The sequence below is a fragment of the Hyaloscypha bicolor genome, assembly GCF_002865645.1.
Source record: "Hyaloscypha bicolor E unplaced genomic scaffold K444scaffold_136, whole genome shotgun sequence".
Classification (NCBI taxonomy): domain Eukaryota; kingdom Fungi; phylum Ascomycota; class Leotiomycetes; order Helotiales; family Hyaloscyphaceae; genus Hyaloscypha; species Hyaloscypha bicolor.
Window position 1 is genome coordinate 356,114 of NW_020194638.1, and position 22,159 is coordinate 378,272.

Consider the following 22,159-nt stretch of genomic DNA (forward strand, 5'->3'; position numbering starts at 1 on the left):
TCTCACCCTCCCTTCCCTTCCGCCCTCTCTTCCCTCACCATAATCACAACTCTATCTCCTTCGAGGGGAAATTCTGCATCTCCCATAATCACATCATCGCATCATCCCAGAAAAAATTAATCAATCATACTCCTCCCACCCACCGGCTGCGTAAGGATTCCTACATGAAGATCAGTAAAAGGTCAAAAACAAAGAAACTAAGTGTATAGAAAGGCTCACCACTCCTGCCCCGGATAGGACGTAGCACTCATGCTCGGCGGCGCATTCTCATCAAGCGGCACATCAATCTCCTCGCCGTCCTCGCCAATAGGGATTTTCTCTCCTTGCGCCTGTCTCAACACCTCTCTCCTGACCACACTTCCCTGTCCCCTTCCCAGACCCACAACTTGCGAGGGCGGGCCTTGCTGGATACCCAAGCCATCAGAGCCCATGGTATCAGAACGCATCGTATCCACTCCCCTAGAGCTCACAACCTGACTCCTCGCACTCTCCATACTCCTAACCGTGTTCGTGGCTTCTTCCTTAACAGAAGCCACACGCTCGGGACCCCGCTCGCTCGACTCCGTAGCACTGGATGGGAAACGCTCCACATTCTTCGGCAGTCTCGGGCTCGCGGAATAAAGATCCTCATTTCCGCTCGGATTCCTAACATGAAGTTGCGTCGTCTTGATCTCGTCTCCCGGCGAAGGAGATCGTTGGTCCGGCTCTGGGCTTACCTCCCGACTGCCCATTGGGCTTGGTGGAGAAGGAGAACTGCGCAGGACGCTCATGTTTCTGTCGATGCCTCCTCCATTTTCCCCTTCGGCGAGAGAGTGGCCGTTTCGCCCGGGAACGTTGAGCGAGCCGCGAGCTGACTGGATGGACATTGGATTCTGTGGGTCTGAGATGCCCGATACCGCAGAAACGGCAGTGCGTCGTGTATTTGAGCGATCGAGGTCTATGTCCATTGTTGACAGCGATTGAGTCAGGGAAGTACCTCGCTCGTGCCGCATTCCCGTGTCGTGGTTCTGTTGAGAGTGCGAAGGAGATTGCGGACCTGGCCATCTTGGGGCGGGAGGCGCGGGGATCTGTGATGCCATAGGATTAATGGGGGAGAAGACTGTGTCATCTGGTAACGGGTAGCCGGCTGGGGATTCGGGGTGTCGGAGAGTAGGTTGCTGCAGGCGCTGAATGGCGTCGTGTTTTAGTGCTGGTGGCGGGGTGGGGAAGATGGGGAGGTCTTTGGCGACTGGCGCGGGGCGGTCGTCAACATCTTCGTCTGGAAGGGACAGTTGGTATGGCCTTTGTTGCCTCTCCGCGGATTTTGGAGGCGAGCGAGCACCCGGGTCTTCGCGGCTAATGCGGCGCGGTGCAGAGTTGTATGTTTCAAGGGAGCTTAAGTTTAGCTTTGGTTGTGGTTGTCTGACCGGTTCGCCCTGTCGCTGTGGGCCACCTTGATATTGATGTCCGTTTTGTTGTGGGAAGCCTTGGGGCTGATTGTAGAAGCCCTGGGCACGAGGTTGAGCATAGCGAGGATCAACTTGCTGTACATTGTAACCACGTGGATCGTGTCCCGAAGGCGCAACCATAGCACCCTGGCCACGAACTATGTCGTATCCGCCTGGGATGGGCACTTGATCATATTGAGGTTCTCGGCTAGCACGACGACCGCGATCTGGAGTTGGAATGGACGGGTCTTGAAACGGTATTTCTCTGGTCTGCTTCTGCTTTGTAGGCTGCCGAGGAAACGCTTGCGGAGGCGGCGTCTGTTGTTGTTGTTGTTGTTGTTGTTGTTGTTGCTCCTGCTGCTGCAAGTCACTATAGGTCTGGGCAGCAGGTAGAGTATGAGGTGCCAAGTTCGACTGGCTGCCGCCACCGGACCGAGAACTATCACTTCCTATTCTCTCTTGCTGTTGCGGCCGACGTCCCATAAGACCACCCAGTATTCCAGATGCAGACGGTTTTCGAGCCTTGGACTCTTGTCGCTTGGCCTCTTGACGAGAACTTGGCGATGGGCTACTGCTGTTGAACCTAGACATGATCGTTCGCGATTGACTTGGCGGTGCGTAGACTGGAGGCGGAGTCTGGGCCTGCATTGGGGCCTGCATATGCATACCAGGGGAAAAGCCAGGCGACTCAAGCGGTTGACGGTCAGCATATGATAACTTTCTTGTAGCTTGGGGCCGCTCTTGAATAGGTTCTTTGGCTGACGGACTGGGCTTTCCGAAAATCTTTCCGCTCAAGCCTGAGAATCGTTGCTTCTTCTTAGACTCTTCCACTGGTGCGGAATTGGGTGCAAAATTCCCCCCGGAATTTCCTGTGGAAACTCTAACCAGCTTGTTGGGCTTGACTCTCGGCTCGGCCGAGTGACTTCCAAATATTGATCGTTTCCTCTCATGTTCGGTGACTGGCGATTGTTGAGCAGTCGCTAGGAGATCGCTACGAGAGGTCATTTGAGAGCTGGGAGGATGCGCAATCACACTCTCCTGACTAACTGGAGCCCCGAGACCACTCGTCGAAGTGCGTTTTAAGCCCGAGAAGAAGGCCGATCGACGTTTCTTCTGGTCCACAGCTGCCTCGGAAATTTCAGACTCAGCATATTCAGTAGCGCGGGATTCAGAAGGCCGTGGAGGAGATGGCTGGGCTACTTCTCGAGAGAATGATCCGCCCCGCTCGTGGCCTCGCTCTCGAGATGAGCCTCGGGACAGTCTTCCACCAATTTCTCTGAAGATGCCAGAACCGCGTTTGGTAGGAGTGGGGACGTTATCTTCTGGTGGGCCAACTCCTGGCAATTGATATTCGTTTGTCTGGTGCCTCGGAAGGAATGCAGCGCGACCAAGGGGCTCTTGATAGTAATGAGCTGGCAGATCATCACTGTCGCGAGGAAGATTTGGCCCATGATTCTCTGGTCTAAAGAGATCAGGGTATCTCTGTGCTGCAGAAGGAGGTTGCTCGAATGGTTTCTGTTGTATTGGTGATGCAGCATGAGGAGTCTTGTCACCGTAATCTTCCATGCTCTTCCCGTAGCTTTGGCTTGATCCGGAATACCCACGCGTCCGTTGAGCATCATAAGAGCCTTGGCGTCGGTGGTTCTGTTGATCCCCAGAGCTTCGTGGTGGCGGCCCCATGTCTTGCTCTTTCCAGGCCGAAGGTGAAGAAGGGACTTGCGCAAGTGCAGGCGCTGCCTTGGTTCGATTTGGCTTCCATTCCACGTGTGATGATTCAACATTTTGAGGCCTGAATGCTACCTCTCCCTGCCGTGGGGGACCAAATCTGGGCGGTGGTTGTTGTTGCGGCGGTTGCTGTGGTTGTGGAATCGATGTCATTGCACGGTGACTGTACTCAAACAAGCCTGCCTGAACAAGTGTTGGTTTAGTAGATGGTGAATTATACTCCGAAGAGCCAGCTTGCACGAGCGGTGGCCGCATCGACACAGACTGCTGTGAGACTGGAGTTTGGTGTTGTACAGTTGTGTCAATGGGCGGCACCACGTGACGAGGAGACTTTGCCACAGGAGACTGCTCTGGTCGAGAGGGTTGGGATTGAGTCTCAATATTTGACTTCATCGCACTCGTAGGCGGCTGAGACGGCTGCGTTGGGATGTTGGTTGGAGGTTCTGATGGCGTAGGGCCTTGTCCTTCAGCTTCCTTCGGCTTATGCTGTGCAAAAGCCCCAATCCCAACCGCTGCCGCAATCTCGGCCCCGTGGTGTCCAGAAGCTTCCTGTTGTGGCGCTGGTTTAGGTTCATCCTCTTCATCGTCCTCAATCGGAAATCGTGGTTTTGCCTGTCGTTTCCCAAGTGAAAGGCCAAATGTTGAAGTACGACGAATGGGCGGAAGGATACCGGGCGCCTGTTGTTCGGGTTGTGCTGTTGGAGCTGCAGGGGGTGGAGGCTGAACGGGAGCCGTGGCAAGAGCCAGAGGAATGGTGGATGACGGCGTGGTCTGAACCTGGGTCGGAGGTGTCTGTTGTGCAGGCGGTGAAATCGAAGCAGGAGCTACAGCTGGCGGTGGGTCGGTGGAGAAAGTTGCGGCTGGAGCTGAAGGAGGCGGTGATGGAACACCATATGAGCTCCCTCGAGGTCGATTCAAGATGCTTGTCACAGGTGCATCCAAGCTTGTCTGTGACTCCGATCCAACTTCAGGCTTCACCTCTACTTCCGTTTCCGTCTGTTCTGCTGCAACCGCATCTTTGTCCGGTACTATGACCCAGTCGCTTGTGGGATCACCTTGCTCTTCAGGAGCATCAAAGAAGTGTGCATCACTACTGTTCGATCGATCACTCTTCGAAATGCTTTCACGAGGAACGTTCAATGACGCTCGCGGTGGTCCAGACTCCGAAGACAATTGACGCGATGCCATTGGCCGTTCTTCATATTGAAATCCCTCTTCCTCAGCGATGGGGGTCGCGTCGAATGGATCCCAGCTTGGTTGGTACTTACCAATTGGAGCAGGGACACCAAGTGTGTCTCTACTTTCCTCCTTAGCAGCAGCATCATCACCATCAACATCAAGTACCTGTTCCGATGATGAGGGCTCATCGTTATGAGGCAAGACAGTGACAGGAAGGGCTCCACCCATTGATCCAAGCGAGTGATCAGGAGTGAGAGGCGGGAGTTGTGGTGCAGTCGAAGAACGATCTAGAATCATATCAGGCTGAGTTCGCGACCGCTCGGGAGCTGGCACCGGCGTGCTGTCCTTCGAGAGGCGTGCCGCGGAGTCTGGTCGACCTGAGGATCGAGCAAGGCTGAGCGGAAGACCCCATGATGATCTTCTCTCTTTCTCCGATTTCTCCGCTTTAGGCTTAGGAGCTGGGCTTTCCTGTAGGGGGGATCAAAACTTAGTAATTTGTTCAATCAAGCGCAGGGCATGATGGCAAGGAGATGACATGTTGAGAAGGCTGCAATTTCCCCTAGTCGTACACAGCCTGCTAAGCAGGACGACAGCTGACAAAGAAGAAAACCCATTCGCGCGATTAGTCTTGGAAATGCACGCAATTTCAGATTGCAAAAACGCCCAGTCGCCACGTGCGGTCCGGCTCTGAAGGAGAATTCAATCTACCTTGTCTCCGCCACCGGCTCCACGAAGTTTGTTCTTGCCCTTTGCAAGTAAACCCTTTCCTGCTTTCCCTGCCTTGCCGCCAAATACTCCAGCAGAATGAAGGAATTCCTTTCCTTTTGCTTGAACCTGTTGGGTGGTCAGTTTGTTGCCAGCAGGAGAGAAGCTTTGTTGAGATCCAGGTTGCAGACTAGGGGCTCCCGGAGACGGGCCCGGTCGTGTTGGTGTGGAGGGTGTGGTTGGCGAAGCATTCAAGTATTGTCGATAATAAGGCTCCTGAAGTGGTGGTGCTCCACCGCCTGGAGACTTTGCAAATTTGGATCTTGCAGATCCGCTTGGGACACTCGTTCTTGACCCGGTCCAAGATCCGGAAGTATTTGCATGCTCAGGATATTGAGCTTGCAGCTTGGCCATCCAGTCGTTGAGGCCAGAATCCATGTTTGCCCAACGATGTCTGGTTTCATCAAATGTTTGAATTCGTTGCTGTGGCGATTGTATAGTTACAATGTCTTTGAAGGCAAACAACTTGCTGCCACTAGGTGACATTGGTGCCTTAACAGGCGAACCGACAGCTGACACGAAGCTTGGGGCGTGTGAAAATTGACTTGTGAAGGGTGACAAATACGGAGTTGGAGAGTTCGCTGGGTGCTCATCTTCAGGGGGAGTAGGAGACACGGGGTAAGACGAGATCTGGGGATCTTTCTCTTCGGCCAGAGAGAGTCGACGTTCATGTGTCGGTGGCTTTGGGCTGTGCGCGGCAACAACGGCACCTACGGGGGTGGCTCCGCCAGCTAGCAGTGCAGCATCTCTACCAACATGGTGGTCGTCGAATAATGTTTTTTGTTCCACCCTAGAATCTGGACCTTCAAGACCTCGTCCTGAGCCTACAGGAGATGGCTGACCACGGTCAACCTCCCCAGTATTTGAGATAGGTTGGGTCAAGCTTGTTGCTTCAACAGGGTTTGCGGGCTCATTTGCTGCACTGTGTAGATCATGATCTGAACCCACAGCCGTAGTCGGCTCCACCTGCGGACCGACAGATACATTTTCTGAGCCCTCTTCCCACGAGAAGCGTGGGGGAAGGGAAGGTCGTTGATACTCCTCGGAGGCCTCTGGCCGACGAGGACTAAGAGGAGGAATAATAGGTGAATCAATCTCAGGCGCAGCGGAACGTTCTGTTGCAACTGGCGAGACTGTTTCGGATTGGTGCAGCTCTCCATGTTTTGGTTCTGCACCAGCAACAGCTGGAGCTGACTCCTCGTCTTCACCAGTAGTGGCCCAATAATTATCATACTCCGTTGGGAGATATGTGCTTTCACGACCCTGTTTACCTGACGCTCCATCATCCAATCCCAACATGCTTCCACGATGCTGATCAGCAGTGGTGGGTCTGCTCAGACTCTTGACGATTTCGTTGCGAAGTTTATCGTTCTCGTCGTCATATTCTCTGTTATCTGAACTTAGAGTTGGCAAGATTTCAGGTCTGCGTGGGGGCTCGAGCGATCCGACGTCATCTAGAGTCTTTTGCTTCAGTGGCGCAGTTGGTGTCGGGAAGTAGTCTGGGTCATTATCTGGAGACTCTTGCTTAGGGTTATCCTTTGGCAGAGGAGGCGGTGCCACGCTGGACTCGTCTGAGTCAGGCCTATTGACTACATCTGGGCGTAGTTGTGTCTCTGGGGGAGCTTGCTCGAGTTTTGGGAGAAGTCTGGGATCCGGATTTGCAGTTGAGTACAGATTTCCACCAGGAGGTGCCGTGGAATCAGGTGTCGGAAGGTCCCTTCTGGCAGGAAGAACACGTGGGCTGTCTGAGACTGGTGTTCCGCTGGGGCTAGCCTTGTCACGCTTATGCGAGGCTGCTTCAGCTAAACTGCCACCAAGTGCTCCGACAAAAGCTGCGCTGGACGTAGAGTGTGGCAATTGGTTTCTAGTGGAAGCCGGTGTGATATCATAATTGTCATTCTTGCGGCTTGCAGGGACAGGGACAGGAGTTGCTTCAATGACGGGTGTTGGTTTCCGTTCAATAGCAGGTAAATTTGGAGTGTCACTGTTCGTTGATGTAGTATATGAGGTCCATCCGCCAGGAAGCGCAGGGCGGAAGCTTTGCTCTCGGTCGACTATGGGTCGTGGAGGTTGAAGCGGCTCCTCATCCGGTGGCGAGGTCTCGGATACGACCGCGTGCTGTCCGCTTGTAATAATGTTCGTTTTTGCCACCTCTGGATGTCTCGCTGGGCTATTCTCGCGGCCTGGTGTACTGACCTCACGACGGTATCCAGGTCTGAAACCCGGTGGAGGGCCCTCTGGCACCGATTCCGGATGAGCTTCCTCCTGTCCTTGTGGTTCCTCTGGCGAGTCTGGCTCGTTGACAACCTCAAGAATTGAAGGGTTAGACGGGTCTCGATTCCCACCTCGAACAGCTGCACTAGGCACACGGCTCATGATTGGGCTGATGCCATCGGTACCGGTACTCTCGCTAACACTCCGGCTGACACCGCCGGTTGGTTGTGAGGCAGGCGTATCAGGGACTGACGAATCATCGGCTCTGTCAAAAGCTTGATTGACCACAGATCTAAATCCAAGTGTTTGCTGATGTTGGAGGGTAAAATCGTCCGCATTAGATGAAGTAGAATGGACTGTCGCGGGGCTTGTAAGAGTGACTTCCTTATCCTTAGTCGGCGAAGAGTCTAAGTCTTCGGGTTTCGATTGGGAGAACAAGTCCATTCCAAAGCCAGATATTCGGTTCAGATCTGGTAGTTTGGGACTTGTTGAAAATCGGCGGGCCTCTTCCACGTCCAGGCGATCTTGCTCAGATGTAGTCGGTTCCGGTGCTTTGGAATGAGATTCTTGTTGCGATGTGTGATCATCAACATTGACACCCTCGAATCCATATTCACTCTTCCTCTCCGTGACGGGCTCCAGTATGGGTCTCTGCCATCCAGATTCGGAGCCATCGTCCGCATCTAAGCTAGTTCTGCTCCGTCGTTGACCCAGACTGTCAGAGCTCGAATCTCTAATGTTGGATTTTGCAGGAGAGTCTGATCTTTCACTCGCTTTGGCACCCACAATCGAGTCCATGCTTGGTCTCCCAGAATCTAGTGATTGCCGCTCCTTCTCACGTTCTTCGTCCATTCGACGATAGATATCGGCTGGACGAATAAATGGAAGAGGTTTGGCTGATGAAGCGGCGGGTGATCGAGCAGCAGCACCAGGCGAGAATGATCGGGGAGCAGCACCTGGCGAAGATGATCGAGGAGCAGTCCATGGCTTTGGAGCCGCTTGTGCGTGAGTTGGCCCACCAATGTCCGCCAAGTCGGGTCCTGCAGATTGACTCATGCTGCTCTTCCGTGGAGGAAACCTCGTGGTCGGCGAGTCGGTGGCAATATGAGGAGCAGGAGAACGAGTCGTAAGAGGTGGTGGGACAGCAGAGGGGGAAAAGTCTCGTCGAGCTTGGTAGTCGCTTGACGGAGTTGTATCTGACGTAGGCGATACGACAGAAGATATCCCTGCTGGACTGTCTTCCCCGGTATTCACTCGCCCAACTTTCGATATGTCTGGATGAGGTGACCCAGAGACAGGGGAAACGACTTGGCTCGACTTCCGAAGACCAGTGGGAGGCTGCGTGGCTGACTGGGTCGAGATTTGTAGAGGAGGACCGCTGGTGTTTCGTGCAGCTGGGACGCCAGTCATTTGTGAGAATCGAGTCGCTGGGGGATTCGACGGTGATTCAGTCGTTGGGGGTGAAGGTTGGCGGACGGTGGTGGAGGAAAAGTTGCGCTTCTCATCGTCCGGATCGAATGAGTGCGATCGCTTGTGTGGTGGATTGCTTGCTCCTGGCAGAGGCGGCAAATCACCATATTTCCTACTGTCAATACTTGGTGAATTGGACTTCACCGTGGGACTTTGTATTGCCTGGCCTTGCTGCCGAAGTCCTGTCGGCTTAGATACTGGTTGTGGAGCAGGATCGTAATCATAGTCGTCATCTCCCCAATCGTCACCTCCATAGTTCGCGGGTTTGGCTTCAGCCCATTTCTTGGTCTTCTGTCGATTGACATTCGCAGCGTATGAGATGTTCGATCCACCAGCAGAGTGGGGGCTCCTGGAAAATTATCAGCAACGTCTAGCTCTGATTCCCAGCCACCCCTACTCACATTGCATCGCTAGCATTTGGGTGCGCCATCGTGGGCAACCTTCGCAGACTCGAGGCTCACGAGACATCTATTGTTGTGACCATGTATTTGTAGGCATTGGGGCTGCGATCGTGGGGGGAGGCGGATGGGGGCGATGGGGGCGAAGAGAGGATTGCGCGTGCTGGTGATCGTCGATGGGCAGGAGAGAAGCTCAGCTCCGTCAGATTACGGCAATCAATGTTCAGCTCCCAGCAGCCTCGGTCGACTGCATGCGCAATGCTTCAGCACGAAGAAGGTGAGGAAGGATAGAAGAAGTGAAGATGTCGCCGAAGTACAGAGTACGGAAGCAAGATTAGGCGAGGCGAAGACCAGTCTCTGCGGTGTTTATGCTTGCTGGCTCCCCGTTCGTCTGGAAGATGAGGCTTCACTTGAATTTCCACCCCCCGTCGCCCGTCATCCCATTCCTTGCACCAGCGCGACGATTCCTGCTGCTGATTGGCCCGCTTGGCGTCTGCTGAAGGATCGGCAATGCCAGCCACACTTGCTAATTCGCAAACACGGTCGCCACAGCCAAGCCTCACTGGCCACAGAAAGCACGTGCCGGCCGATTTTAGCTGGTCGCCGCTGCGGCCTGAGTGCCTCAGCGCAGCCGCCATTCTCCAACGCCTAGGAGAACTGACGAGTGCATCCAACGAAACACCAGCTGTCCTGTCTGTTGCAGCAGACCACGACCACGCCCACGCCTCTTCTCTCTTGCGACTTCTCTTCACTTCGATAAACCGCGATCCTTTTACGATAATAATTAGAGCCCGCCTCATACACTCCTTGTCCTGTTTCTTTGTCTCCTACAATCACACGGAGCCTTGTAACCTTTAAATAACTCAGCGCGATCCGAGCCTCCGGAAAGGCAAGTTGGAAACGAGAAGGCTCACGAATATTGCGGCGCCGATCCAAATCAGCCGAGTACATTCCCTGTGTTGAACTCGCGCCCATATCCCTCTATCGCAACCACATTCTCCAGATGGCAGTCTCCTCCATCCAGGATCGGACCAACGAGTTCAGGTCGGTCCTGACCCAAGTACAAAAGCGACAGGCAACTTCAAAAGTGGGCGCACAAAGACAGTCACTCCTCACAGACTCACAGAAGGCGGCGGCGAATGGCAGCGCAACTGGAGACGGGAAGCCAAGGAGGTCAGAGTTCGCGAGGAGGGCGGCAGAGATTGGCCGAGGCATCTCAGTGACCATGGGAAAGTTGGAGAAACTAGCACAACGTACGGCTCTCTGGGGGCAGATGTGGAGGTCTTGCATGCTGACACTGCACAGTGGCCAGGAGGAAAACGCTCTTCGATGACCGGCCAGTCGAAATCAACGAATTGACCTCAATCATCAAGCAAGATCTCTCATCCCTGAACCAACAAATCTCGTCATTACAAAGTCTCTCTCGAGCACAGCATCCAAAAGCCGACCAAGAAGGAGAACACAACAAGAACGTAGTCTTCCTTCTCCAAGGAAAACTCACAGACGTATCCGCAAATTTCAAAGATGTCCTAGAAGTACGAACGAAGAATATCCAAGCCTCACGAGCGCGAACAGAGAACTTCGTCTCCTCAGTATCAGCCCACGTCGCCCCATCGATATCCCAGTCCGCCTCTCCATTATACAGCACACCAAACAGAGGATCACCGGGCCCAGGCCAAGATCTATTATCCTTGAATCCAGTTGGGGATCAGCAGCTCTTGATGATGGAAGAAGCACAGCCCCAGAACACATACATCCAGCAAAGAGGGGAAGCAATCGAGGCAATAGAAAGAACAATCAGCGAGCTGGGTGGAATTTTCGGTCAATTAGCCTCTATGGTATCAGAGCAGAGCGAGATGATTCAAAGAATCGATGCGAATACGGAGGATGTAGTAGACAATGTGCAAGGCGCTCAGAGAGAGCTGCTGAAGTACTGGTCGCGAGTGTCTGGCAATCGCTGGTTGGTTGCCAAGATGTTCGGCGTTCTCATGATTTTCTTTTTGTAGGTGCCCCTCTTCCATCCATTCTGGATTATGCTAATTCGAATAGACTTTGGGTCCTGATATCCGGATAGACCTGCGCTGCATTAGCGGTCCCTTCATTGTACAAGTATTGTAGAAAGCGTCTGAATATACCATTTAATGTTGGAACCCCTCGGCCAATTTTGACTTTGTTACATGCGCAGCAATCGTCGACTAATATTGTGATAAAAGTCCAAGTGACGAGTGTCTACTTCCCCGCAATCCAGTTCACCCCGTCGAAGCGTCTTTGGATGCCAGTCCCAGAGTTCTTCTACATTGATCATTGGTCCGCTATCTGATTGCTCTAAAGTTGGTGGGTTGATGTTCCTGAGGAGTGCATACAATGCGAAATTTTGAAAGTCCTAGGCTCGATTCGTACATTTGACGTCGAATTTCAAAGACTTTGTTCGATGATTGGATGACTGTTCAAGACTTACATGTACATTCAGGCGTGCCCGCTTTTACTGCAACCTGAGCTGAATTGCATGTGTCCACGAGGAACGATCTCGATGGAGAAATTGATAGATCGACAAAGTTGTTTGATTTATACTTGGTACATTACGTCCGCGTCAGTCGTTCGTCACCATGCTAAGTTTCCCCGAAACATCCCCAGACTCCCCCGCCCGCTTCAACAGACCCATCACCCAGAGGGCCGGCACTAGGGACCGGTGACCTGTGTTATGGGGTAGATCTAGCCGTCATCTGGCTGGTACCTTGATCAGGGCTGAAGCTTAATCCCTTCCAGAGCTCCGACCAGTTTCCCTCCATTCTCGATTTTGGCCGATTGACGGAGGAGAATTGTCCTTCGGGTCTTTGCACGGTGTTGCACCTCGGTCTCGCCCCAAGAGAGATGAGTTCACTAGAGCAGAATTATTCTTCCATCTTCACGGGATTGGGGTAGGTCCTTTGCTACCTCGTACTCTAGTCCAGGTCTTGAAGTATCAAGCACTACACTACATACAGAGTGGTCAATAAGCCAGCTTATCCCCTCCAGCTCCATTGTGTCGTTTTCACTGCCCAGACAGATATGGGTCGGAGGCGCAGTTAAAGTTGTCGTCGACGGAGCAACCAGCAGCTCTTTACGCGTGCGCAAGGTTGGGAGGTCGCACTAAATGCTCCACAGGGCGCAGTGAAGGGGATAGGCTAGTATATTTAGTTATTTAGTTAGAACTCGATTCTTATATAAATTAGTCAGCTAAGGTTTTCCTACTGGTGCTAGCTTATAAGTAGCTAACAAGCTTATATATATTAAAGAGTAAATATAAATATAGGGGTTTATAAAGGCTAAATGCATAAATTTCTCTTTCAGCCTATTAAACTACCCTGTTTTAGGCTCTCACGTGACAAGGGATAAGTATAATAATAGGATAATATTAGAACCCGTTTCTGTGATTTTCTATTCACTTGACTTCTTTGCTTGAGAAATTAAATACAAAGTATAGCTAGCTAATCAGCTGACCGACCCCTTATCAACCAATCAGCTAGGAAATACCCTTAGCTGATGACTGACTGACTGGCTTATTACCCAGCTTGCCGCTGTTTTAGGTCACGAGCAAGACGGTGGCGACCAGTCTGACATATTATGTCAAGATTGCGTATTATGACACGACGAGCCAGTGTGTTACGGTCAAGATTCCTGCTGCTGGGAAAGTGAGTACAACGGCGAGATTACAGACATTTACTGGGGCGGCGACGCAGAGTAATTATCTTCTTGATGTTACCGTCTTGCCTGTAGCGAGTACTGTTCGTGGGTGGACGTTTAGTGTTCCGGGGTATGGAATTGCGGTTTTGACTGTGAGTCTTTAGGGAGGAGAAGGAGTGATTTGAATTGGTTGTTGTTCTGAGTGGATGCAGAAAGAAGGGTGGGGGGGTGAAATGAAAGCCAAAGCTGTCGTGAATATAATGAAGCACATTATTTTCTCTGGCCTGGAGCCGTCCTGAGCTACATACCCAAACACCAGAGCAAAATCAGTCCCCTCGAGATAACAACCGGCGTTACTTGCTTGGATGTGCGACGCAATGTTTACAATGCCTTACGCCTCGCCCGACTTCAACATATATCTTGGAGAGGAGATAGTCTTTTAGAGGTAGCTGCTCGCGTTGGGAAACTTTCACCCCTTCTTAATCTATCCATATTTCTTACAAGACCTTCGAGTATTTTACTTCTAGACCACATACTTATACTTTTGAAATATCATAATCTAATTCTTAGATTCTCAAGAGTTTGATGTACGATGTTTTAACACCTCGGTACTAGCTAGATTCTATAAAATCATTAAACGGGGCGGGAGGGCTTGTAGTCATGCCAATATTTAACATAAAGAAAGGTTCTCCCATAATGTGACCCTCCCGCAATGCCGCCCTGACGCCAGGTTGTAACCCTTTGCTTCTAAACCACCACATAGTGTCAACCTGGTCCTTGCAATCATCCTCCGATAATTGTATATTGGTCCATGGTTCCAGATCCAGATGCTCAGCATCCAGATGCCCGTCACCCAGTAGCCGTAGAGAGGAAATTATGTCTGAATCCATTTTGAATATTCTGATCTTCCGAAGATTTGGTTCATCATCACGAAAACTAGATTTAAAAACAACGACAAAAGGAGGCGAATAGTCGACATGCTCGAAGACAAAAACTCGTGTTACGGCGTAGTTGTCGGTAATCATTATTCGAGATAGGGGGTTCCATAGTTTTTCCGGAATTGCGCGTATGAGGGTGCATTCGGTAGGCCAGCTCTCGAGGTGCAGGTGTTCGCATTCAGCATTCAAACGACGGGGGTTTCTGTGAATGATGATAGCTTGTTTTTGCGGATGTGCTTGTCTCTGCGAAACAAAAGGCCCATTTTGAAAAATATCAAGGTTGGTCAGTTTCGATCGATCAATGGTGATAAGATCCGCAAGTCGCCTAGCATAAACCTGGTTCCCTTGCCATGGCTGCGGCTCAAGGGGGATTGCCAAAGGTCCGGTAAAGTCTTTCTCATAATGACAACGCAAAACTCCCCAAACTCCTGGTTGAAAAGGAAGGCAGTTGGAGGGCACGACCAGGAGCTCAATGCGTAATCCACTGCTAGTCAAGAAATAGGTATCTGGAACACCAGGGAGTGGGACTATGTGACTGGCATTCCGGAATTCATTAGGGTGTTTGGCCAAAGGACCCCGTAATTCAATGCGGTGTTTGGCTCCAGGACATCGCAAACCTTTTGTTCTCACATTGTCCGACGGCAATGCCGTCCACGCTAACAACGACTGATCATCAGAATTCTTAAAAATTTCTTCCTGAAGCCGATGAAATGCTTTTTCGTTGCCTTCGCCATAGAGAAGTGGCATATTAACGTCGAATATACCCATGAGACAATATGCAATATCCTCTGGCCGTGTTGTTTCCCTAAATACGGCCCATGACATCCTATTGGCCACACTTCTGGAGTGAACCCGGTTAGCGTCGGGTCTTGTGTTATCAAGGATCCATTTATCGATTTTTGTCTTCTTTGAAATTGAGCTTGCGAGTGATGCTCTAGTTCCAAGATCGTCCCAAGACTTGGAGTAGAAGATGAGATTGCAAGGAGCAACGAGTTCCTGAAGTGTCCATCCCCTGGTAAACCAGCGACTCTCGATGATCAGGTCTTCAAAAATCTCCGAGTCTGTAGCCTCATCTGTCTTCGAGGGTACATCTTCCAGATACACGAAGCATATGGATGAGTGCATATACCATTTGAACATAGAGTTTATCGCTTCTTGCAATTCTGCGCTGCTGCTCTTATCGATGCAACAAGTATCAATCCACACATAGTTGAATCCGTGCTTCAAGGCCTTGAAGCACGCCGGGGCGACTTTGAGCTGGTACGCTGGCTTCCGCTTAGCCTCTTCTTTCCCGATATCCGCGAAGAGGACCTCGTCGTCTAGATTGCTTGACCATGTATGTGAGAGAATTGCGTATGGCGGGATTTGATTTGGTGTGAATTGCACCAGCTCTATAGTTTCCGCTCTAAGGAGGCGCATGTTGACGAAGTCGGGGCTGAGATATTTGCTTTGACGCCCTGGCAGTACCTCCGATTTCTGGTAGGCCCAGATGTACCTTTCGTACAATGTCACGCGAGACCTGACACAGAGGTTGCTAAGCGGAGCTTCGTTGAGAGTAGAGGCCAAAGAAGTTAGCCGTGACGACTTCTATGGGCTGGTTATGAGATGCTCCTCCGCAGTTGGAATTTGCGAGGTTGGGACTGGTGGAACGGATAAGATGTTTTAAGGTTACGTAATCCATCGCCTGTTATTAATAGGGGAAAATGTAAAACGACACACCTCGGGTGTGGATTAGACGTATCAATGGATTTGAGAGTTTTAATAATGCCTAATTAGTTGCTTGTACTTACTTAAGTCCTTCTCTCTAATCAGTTTTCCTAATATAAATATAAGGAAGTTTATATATAAGAGCTCTAATTTGGGGCATGGAACAGGCGAGGCAATAATTGCGCACGAGGTAAATTAGTTACAGGCGCTTGATGGCTAAATTTTCAGGCTCTTATAGTGCCTTAAAAATTCCGCCTTTCCTTACCTTCTTTAAATTTTCTTAAATCTACTAATTATTATATAATAAAAACTTTATATCCTATTAGCTTATAATCTGGTTTTTTTATAATAAAAGAAATAATTAAATTATAATAATTATTTATCCCTTCGTCCGGTGAGACATGGTCCGTACTAGCGGCCGCACTCGATTATCCCTTGTTAGGTAAGAATACAACCGTCTCCTCCAATCAGGCTATCCGCATGATGCGGCCGCTAGTACGGACCATGTCTCACCGGACGAAGGGATATAGTAAATTAAACTTAAAGGAAAACTAGATTTTTTTGGTGTTCCTCTCGACTTTACCTCGTTAGGTTAGTCCGGCCCCCAATCGACACACGGGGAGGGGGGTCGATTTACATTTTCCCATTAAGTACTGTAGCATTAAAATGCGGAGCTCTTATTCCGAAGAGAGTCGAATATTTGTTGAATGTCAACAGATTTGCTGCACGCGATAAAGTGTGATGTTGATAACGTATTTAACGCGCAGGCTGGGCAGGGTATTCAGTCGGCTCTTGCATATTCTCGTCTTCGAACTCGACCACCTTGAACTCCTCGAACTCTTCTTCAGAATCAGAATCAGAATCAGAATCAGTGTCAGAGTCAAAATCAAATTTATAGCCGTGATCTGAGTTGTCGTGGTGTTCGTCTTCTTCCACATCGAGATCCATGTACGGATGTAAGGCGGAGAGGGAATAGGTTTCGTTTCCAATCTGCAAGAATCGTCCGCTACGTCCATGATTTGAGTCTGAGCCTGCCTCTTCTGATTGTTGACTTTGCAGAAGTGAAAATTGGTCGTAAAACTACATCTGGTTCCTACAGCGAAACTTGCGATCATAAATCATTTTTTGGGGGGGCGGGGCGGTGTGGGCCGCAAAATCCATCACGAGTACGAGGACATCGGCGGCTGAAGTTTGCCACTCCAGGGAGTCCAGGCTTCCTCCGCCCATATGTACAATGTCTGGGTGTCCCCGCCAGCCCCTGTAAACCCACCAGTTTAGCTCGCTAGCATTCCCAAACCAGGATTGTCCGCCCAGAGAAGATAATTATTAGTGGTCAACTCTCTTTAGATATGTGGGGGGGGGGAATGGAGAGATCGTCGTTCAAGAAACCGACAGTTACATAGCTCTATATGTCCATCCTACCAGATATTAATCCCAGGGAATTTATCACCCTACAAGCTGCGGTGAGCTGTGAGAATCGGACTCAAGTTGAGGTTGAAGAGAAGGCTGAAAGTAACCTCAAAAGAAGGAATCACAGCCTTTAAAGGCCTCCAGGGATCCTCACAAAGCCTACATACTGCCGTTCATCATAGTTGTAATTTTGTATCCATTAAGCGCAAATTGCCTTACCATCCTTAGCTGAAATGGATTTGATGTTGACTCGCACTCCCTTCGAGTCCCATTTTGGGTACGGCACAAGATACGCATGGGCCATCTCAACATCCGATCTGTCAGTCTCAAATAGCTCGAATGAGAACCGGCTGAATACAGTCGCGAGCGTAATGTACAACTCGGCTTGTGCAAGACTATAGTTATCAGCAGTCCGTACCCACATGTGAATTAAAAATATAAGAAAAGACATACTTAATGCCCGCGCAAGCTCGTGACCCCTTACCGAAAGGAACGAAGAAGCGATCCAAGTCCGGTCTATCAATCCATCTTTCTGGAACAAAGTCTTTCGCATTAGGGAAGATGGATTCATCCATGAGGATGTCAACGTTGGTCATCGAGATCGGGGTATTTGCCGGAATCACCCAATCCGCGTATTTGAGCTCTAGAGGAGCCAAACGTGGCGAGCGCGTTGAGACACCATGGGCTAATCTTACAGCCTCATGAACGCAGCCATTGAGATATGGCAGCTGCTCCAACTTGTGCCAGTCAAACGTGCTGGAAGACGTTGACACAATTGTCTCCAACTCCGTACGCAGCCTCTGGAAGACATTGGAATTATTTATGATGTGGAAGCTGGCGACGGTCAATGCCCAAGACGTGGTAATGAGACCAGCTGCCACGATAAGTTGCGCTTCATCCCCTAGACGAGCATCAGACTTCTCTTCCAGCGGAAGGTCGCTGTTGAGCACTTCATGGAAGATTGTGGGATGGCTGACGTGCTTGTGCGCATCATTGACCCCGCGTCTGATTTCGCCAATCTGTCGGCCCAGGTCCTGCAATAGGATATCAGTACATTCTTGGGAGAACAGGACGGGCAAAGAAATGCTGAGTATTGACCTTGCGAAGGCCCACGACTGGAAGAACCTCTGGCTGCGCCATTTTCACCAACCACTCAGGCATGATGTCCAAAATCGGGAAAACAATAGGAAAGTGCAGCGCAAATTGTCCGGTGGTGTAAATGGCAACCAAAGCTTCATGAAGTGTGTCCTGAAAGTTGGGCGAGTCCAACTGATCATAAGATTTGGCAAAGGAGTATTCTGTAATAACATCCGTAGTCAAAGCCATCCACGCTCTGCTAAGAGGCAACACTTGTCCGTCTTGTAGGTACAGCGCCATCCTGCCGCAAAGCTTCTCAACCTTCTCTTTGATAACCGGCTGGAACTCGTCAATTTTTTTTACGGAGAACATAGGACTCAAGGCTTTCCGCCGAAGCCGATGAAGGTCATGGTCTATGGTTGAAAAACAATCGCTCGCATATCCAAAACGACCGGAGAAGTAAGCATATTTATCGCGACGCACCGCCCGAGAGTATAAGGTTTCGTAGTAGGCTGGGTCATCGATATGCAATTCGGTAGGCGTGATGCGGATAATTGGGCCTGCATTAATTATTAATCTCAAAAGAGGATATCAAGCTGGCATGTGCTGGAAAGGAGAGGCTGACCATATTGTAGGTGCAACTTCTGGATGTGGAATGTGAATTGGCCCTGCTGGATCACATCCCAATAGAATTCGTACCAGTTGCTCAAGGCGGCGAGCCTCGGGCCTGGATATGCGGCAAGAGGGCTGAAATAGAGACGATAGATGCCTAATCCAACGAGATATAAAATCAAGAGAGCAGGGGGCAGAAGGCAGAGTTTCCACAAATACTCATTCCCCAGCGCAGGTAGCGACGCGCTGACGCCCATGATAATAGGCGGGATCAGTACGGCTCAATAGAGAAGGGGTCGGGCGATCTGGGACGATGCCAAAACCTCGGAAGGGTCTTCGATCGAGCAACGAACGAAGTTGGAGGTCATGTATGGGAAAGATTGATAGAGTGGGCTGGGTTGGGAACCCCCGCTGACTCTGCCGCGCGCATACTTGCCCAGTAGAATGCTTTAAGCACTTCATTACAGCAACCTCAACTGTGACAACTTTTAGACCATTGCCCGATGGCTCTGAATGCGTCAGCGCCTGCGCCCATCTCGGTAGACGAGTCCCTAAATGACGCCGACTCGTCATATGGCGGCGAAGGCGATGCTGTGTCGGAGACAACATCGCTGTACTCCGCGATCACGAATCATGTGTATGAGAATGGACGACGATATCACAGCTACCGCGCGGGCTCCTACTGGTACGCCTCCCCCCTCACAATCTATAATCCTTCGCTCAGATATCCAGATATGTTTTTGTAGCTCCGTACTGACGGATCAAAAATAGGGGTCCGAATGACGAACCCGCCCAAGACAACCTCGATCTCTTCCACCACATCTTTACGCTGACCCTTGAGGGCAAGCTTTTCCTCGCGCCCATAAGTCCCTTCCCTCAACGCGTGCTCGACATAGGAACGGGCACGGGAATCTGGGCCATTGATTTCGCAGACCAATTCCCGTCTGCGTCCGTCATAGCGACCGATCTCACGCCCATCCAACCCCGCGACGTCCCCCCCAATCTGGAATTCCAAATCGACGATTTCTGCCAGTCGTGGACATTCTCGAAATCGAGTTTTGACTTCATACACGCAAGGAGTATATATGGATGTGTGGCCGATTATGATGTGCTGTATGGGGAGATTATGGAGCATTTGAAGCCTGGAGGATGGTTTGAGCATGTCGAAATCTCGGTGGTACCTAAGAGCGAGGATGGGAGTTTGGCAGGCACAAATTTGGAGAAGTGGGGGCCGTTGGCGATTGAGTGCGGGGAGAAGTTTGGGAAGAGCTTTACTGTGGCAGAGGATAGTAAGGCGTTTATGGAGAAGGCAGGGTTTGTTAATGTGGAGCACAAGACGTTTAAGTGGCCTATCGGTCCGTGGCCCAGGGATCGCAAGATGAAGGAGATTGGGGCGTATAATCGGGTGGGATGGGACGAGGGGATTAATGGGTGGGCCATGTTCTTATTTACCAAGTATCTCGGGGTAAGATGCCTGGCCCTCATGTTTGAGGGAGGATGTATTGACGCCGTTTCTAGTGGCAGCCGGAAGAGATCCAAGTGCTGTGTGCCCAGATAAGGAGGGACCTACGGAATAAGGAGATTCATGCCTATCAAGATATGTAAGTCTTGCTGATTATCGAACTACGGCCACAAATCCTTATCCCTCCCAGCTCGGTTTGTTACTGCCAGCGGCCCTTTAAGACATCCCACTCGCCGGTTGAGGCGGAGACTCATTCTCCCCCTGGACCTTTTAGTTCCTAGGCTCGGTCGACAATACCTATGGGAACTGCGAAGGTAAGCTCCGGGCATTTTGGCACCGACGTTGGAGGTCCATTTCTCCTTCCGCCTCGTTCCAACATAAGGGCGCTAGCGATTCGCTGCTTCTTCGACCTCTGTTGTAGTGGATTGGACCTCCTACAGATTCTTCCCCCAATACATCATAGAGGGTAGTGCACCACCAGAAGACAGAGTCCCGTCACGTCACGCTTGATATCACAGACGCCTTTGACCTTCCAGGTCCAATTTCTCAAATAACACCGAAATGGGAGGATGAGAGGCTCAGGAAGTGGGTTCAGAAAGGTTAGTCGATGTACAGGGGCTATATACAAGGAAACCTGGTTATTAACCCGTACTGTATATTTAGTACACTTAGTGAATAGAACAGCAGAAGGAATATAATGAATGAAGAAGAGCTGCATGTGGCTTTTGTAATGGGTTTCCCGGGCGGTTTTACACGCGTTATGAGTTAATTTTAAAGTAGGAGTATTGGGTTCAGGTATTAATAGAGTGTTACGAGTACTCAACTCCCTTACTAAATGTAATATAGTCGTGAATTGATTGGGCGAATTCTGCCCGATAGCCTGGAAATCACAGACATTTCGATTAGGCTTATAGGCACTAGGCCTCGGAAGACTTCCATTTTCAGAACCTCAAGTCGAAAACATATCATCTATTGTACTTAGGAAATACTATCTGGCGGCTTTCTTTAAGAAGTTTATAAGGTTTTGGGAATTTGTCTAAAGCGCTTTTAAAAAATCTCGAATTCATTTTTTATAAAGGTTTATATTTAAATAGCCCTTAATAAGTGTTATAAGAAAATAATGAAAGTATTGAATTCAATTAATTTCTTATAAATTAAATTAAATTTAAATAAAAAGCTAGATTTTTTGTATTTCTGTCCGAGTGCCTTTACTTTGGGTAGTAGCCCCCAATCGACATGGGGTGTCGTTTTGCATTTTCTTGTTAAAGAAGTAGTTTGGGTAAGAGCAGGCTTGGTAATAATTAGCAATATCATTAATTAATAACAATTAATAATATAATCGTAAACTATTAATTCTAATAATTGAGAATCGATTCTAAGCGAGCTAGCCCCTATAGAGGGCCAGCTACCGCATAATTATAGGGGCTTTTATAATACCTTTTACTTTAATAATAAATAATATAACTTTATAACTATTAATTATATTAAGGTGCCTTTAGTTATATAGTTATTCTAATTAGCTCTGCCTTTCTAATAATATAGCCGGCTAAGGATTTAGTCTTAATTTAGTCTTAATACGGCGATATAAAATTAAGAGGAGTACAGAGTTTTCTTGAGGTTCGCTTAACTTCCCGAGGCCTCTTGCCGATGTACCTTCTATACAAATTTACTATAAAGGTACTTAGGAAGAATCGATTCCCTATCATGGCAATCAATCCCTCCGGATTGTTAGTAATACGATTGCGCTATCGATAGGGAATCGATTAGTCAAGAATCGTTGCCAAGCCTGGGTGGGTTCGGCCGACGAAGCCAGCGTCAGACATGAAATCGAAGGCACTGTGTTCTATTTACAGAAACCGCATTATCTGTGAGCTGAGGTCTACCTTAGCTAAGAACGCACAATGTAATTTTTTTTTTGCTATCTTTTGGCCGTAATTAAGTGAGTACCAAAACAGCCCCGCTGGAACAGCTGCTCGGTCGTGGTTACAATGCTTGTGGTGCTCGACGGTGACAGAGACTCGGTGCATTGGTCTCAGATCAAACCAGGGGTGCTGGTTGATCAGGGCGCAGGTTGCAGCTGGATGAGCCCCAGGACTGCCCTCTCATGCGCTC

At 49.9% G+C, this 22,159-nt stretch overlaps 7 protein-coding genes across 7 annotated transcripts; 2 read left to right on the forward strand and 5 right to left on the reverse strand.

Moving 5' to 3' along the window:
- Positions 1-167: 167 nt before the first annotated feature.
- K444DRAFT_131489 (uncharacterized protein) lies at positions 168-4,811 on the reverse strand. The gene has a single exon (XM_024870454.1). The coding sequence runs from the start codon at positions 4,626-4,628 to the stop codon at positions 216-218; it is 4,413 nt and encodes a 1,470-aa protein (XP_024730786.1). The 5' UTR covers positions 4,629-4,811; the 3' UTR covers positions 168-215.
- K444DRAFT_618357 (uncharacterized protein) lies at positions 4,793-9,559 on the reverse strand (the record flags this gene model as incomplete). Its single annotated transcript, XM_024881303.1, has 2 exons — positions 9,182-9,559; positions 4,793-9,129 (listed from the first exon to the last, which is right to left on the reverse strand). Coding segments are annotated over exons 1-2 (4,123 nt in total), but the record flags the coding sequence as incomplete, so codon positions are not given.
- A 262-nt stretch (positions 9,560-9,821) lies between these two features.
- Positions 9,822-11,336, forward strand: K444DRAFT_618358 (syntaxin 5). Its single transcript, XM_024881304.1, has 3 exons — positions 9,822-10,431; positions 10,484-11,180; positions 11,228-11,336. Exons 1-3 carry the CDS (start codon positions 10,182-10,184, stop codon positions 11,250-11,252), a joined length of 972 nt encoding a protein of 323 aa, XP_024730788.1. The 5' UTR covers positions 9,822-10,181; the 3' UTR covers positions 11,253-11,336.
- Positions 11,337-13,414: 2,078 nt separating this feature from the next.
- On the reverse strand, positions 13,415-15,391 carry K444DRAFT_570365 (HET-domain-containing protein). The gene has a single exon (XM_024877261.1). The coding sequence runs from the start codon at positions 15,196-15,198 to the stop codon at positions 13,453-13,455; it is 1,746 nt and encodes a 581-aa protein (XP_024730789.1). The 5' UTR covers positions 15,199-15,391; the 3' UTR covers positions 13,415-13,452.
- Positions 15,392-16,024: 633 nt separating this feature from the next.
- Positions 16,025-16,848, reverse strand: K444DRAFT_131592 (uncharacterized protein). Its single transcript, XM_024870455.1, has 2 exons — positions 16,124-16,848; positions 16,025-16,063 (listed from the first exon to the last, which is right to left on the reverse strand). Exon 1 carries the CDS (start codon positions 16,599-16,601, stop codon positions 16,197-16,199), a length of 405 nt encoding a protein of 134 aa, XP_024730790.1. The 5' UTR covers positions 16,602-16,848; the 3' UTR covers positions 16,025-16,063; positions 16,124-16,196.
- Positions 16,849-17,095: 247 nt separating this feature from the next.
- On the reverse strand, positions 17,096-18,842 carry K444DRAFT_540673 (cytochrome P450 family protein; the record flags this gene model as incomplete). Its single annotated transcript, XM_024875732.1, has 4 exons — positions 17,096-17,291; positions 17,350-17,930; positions 17,995-18,533; positions 18,599-18,842. The coding sequence occupies 4 exons, from the start codon at positions 18,840-18,842 to the stop codon at positions 17,096-17,098; spliced, it is 1,560 nt and encodes a 519-aa protein (XP_024730791.1).
- A 246-nt stretch (positions 18,843-19,088) lies between these two features.
- Positions 19,089-20,190, forward strand: K444DRAFT_539947 (S-adenosyl-L-methionine-dependent methyltransferase; the record flags this gene model as incomplete). The annotated part of the gene is made up of 3 exons (XM_024875675.1): positions 19,089-19,270; positions 19,357-20,050; positions 20,104-20,190. The coding sequence occupies 3 exons, from the start codon at positions 19,089-19,091 to the stop codon at positions 20,188-20,190; spliced, it is 963 nt and encodes a 320-aa protein (XP_024730792.1).
- Positions 20,191-22,159: the final 1,969 nt, after the last annotated feature.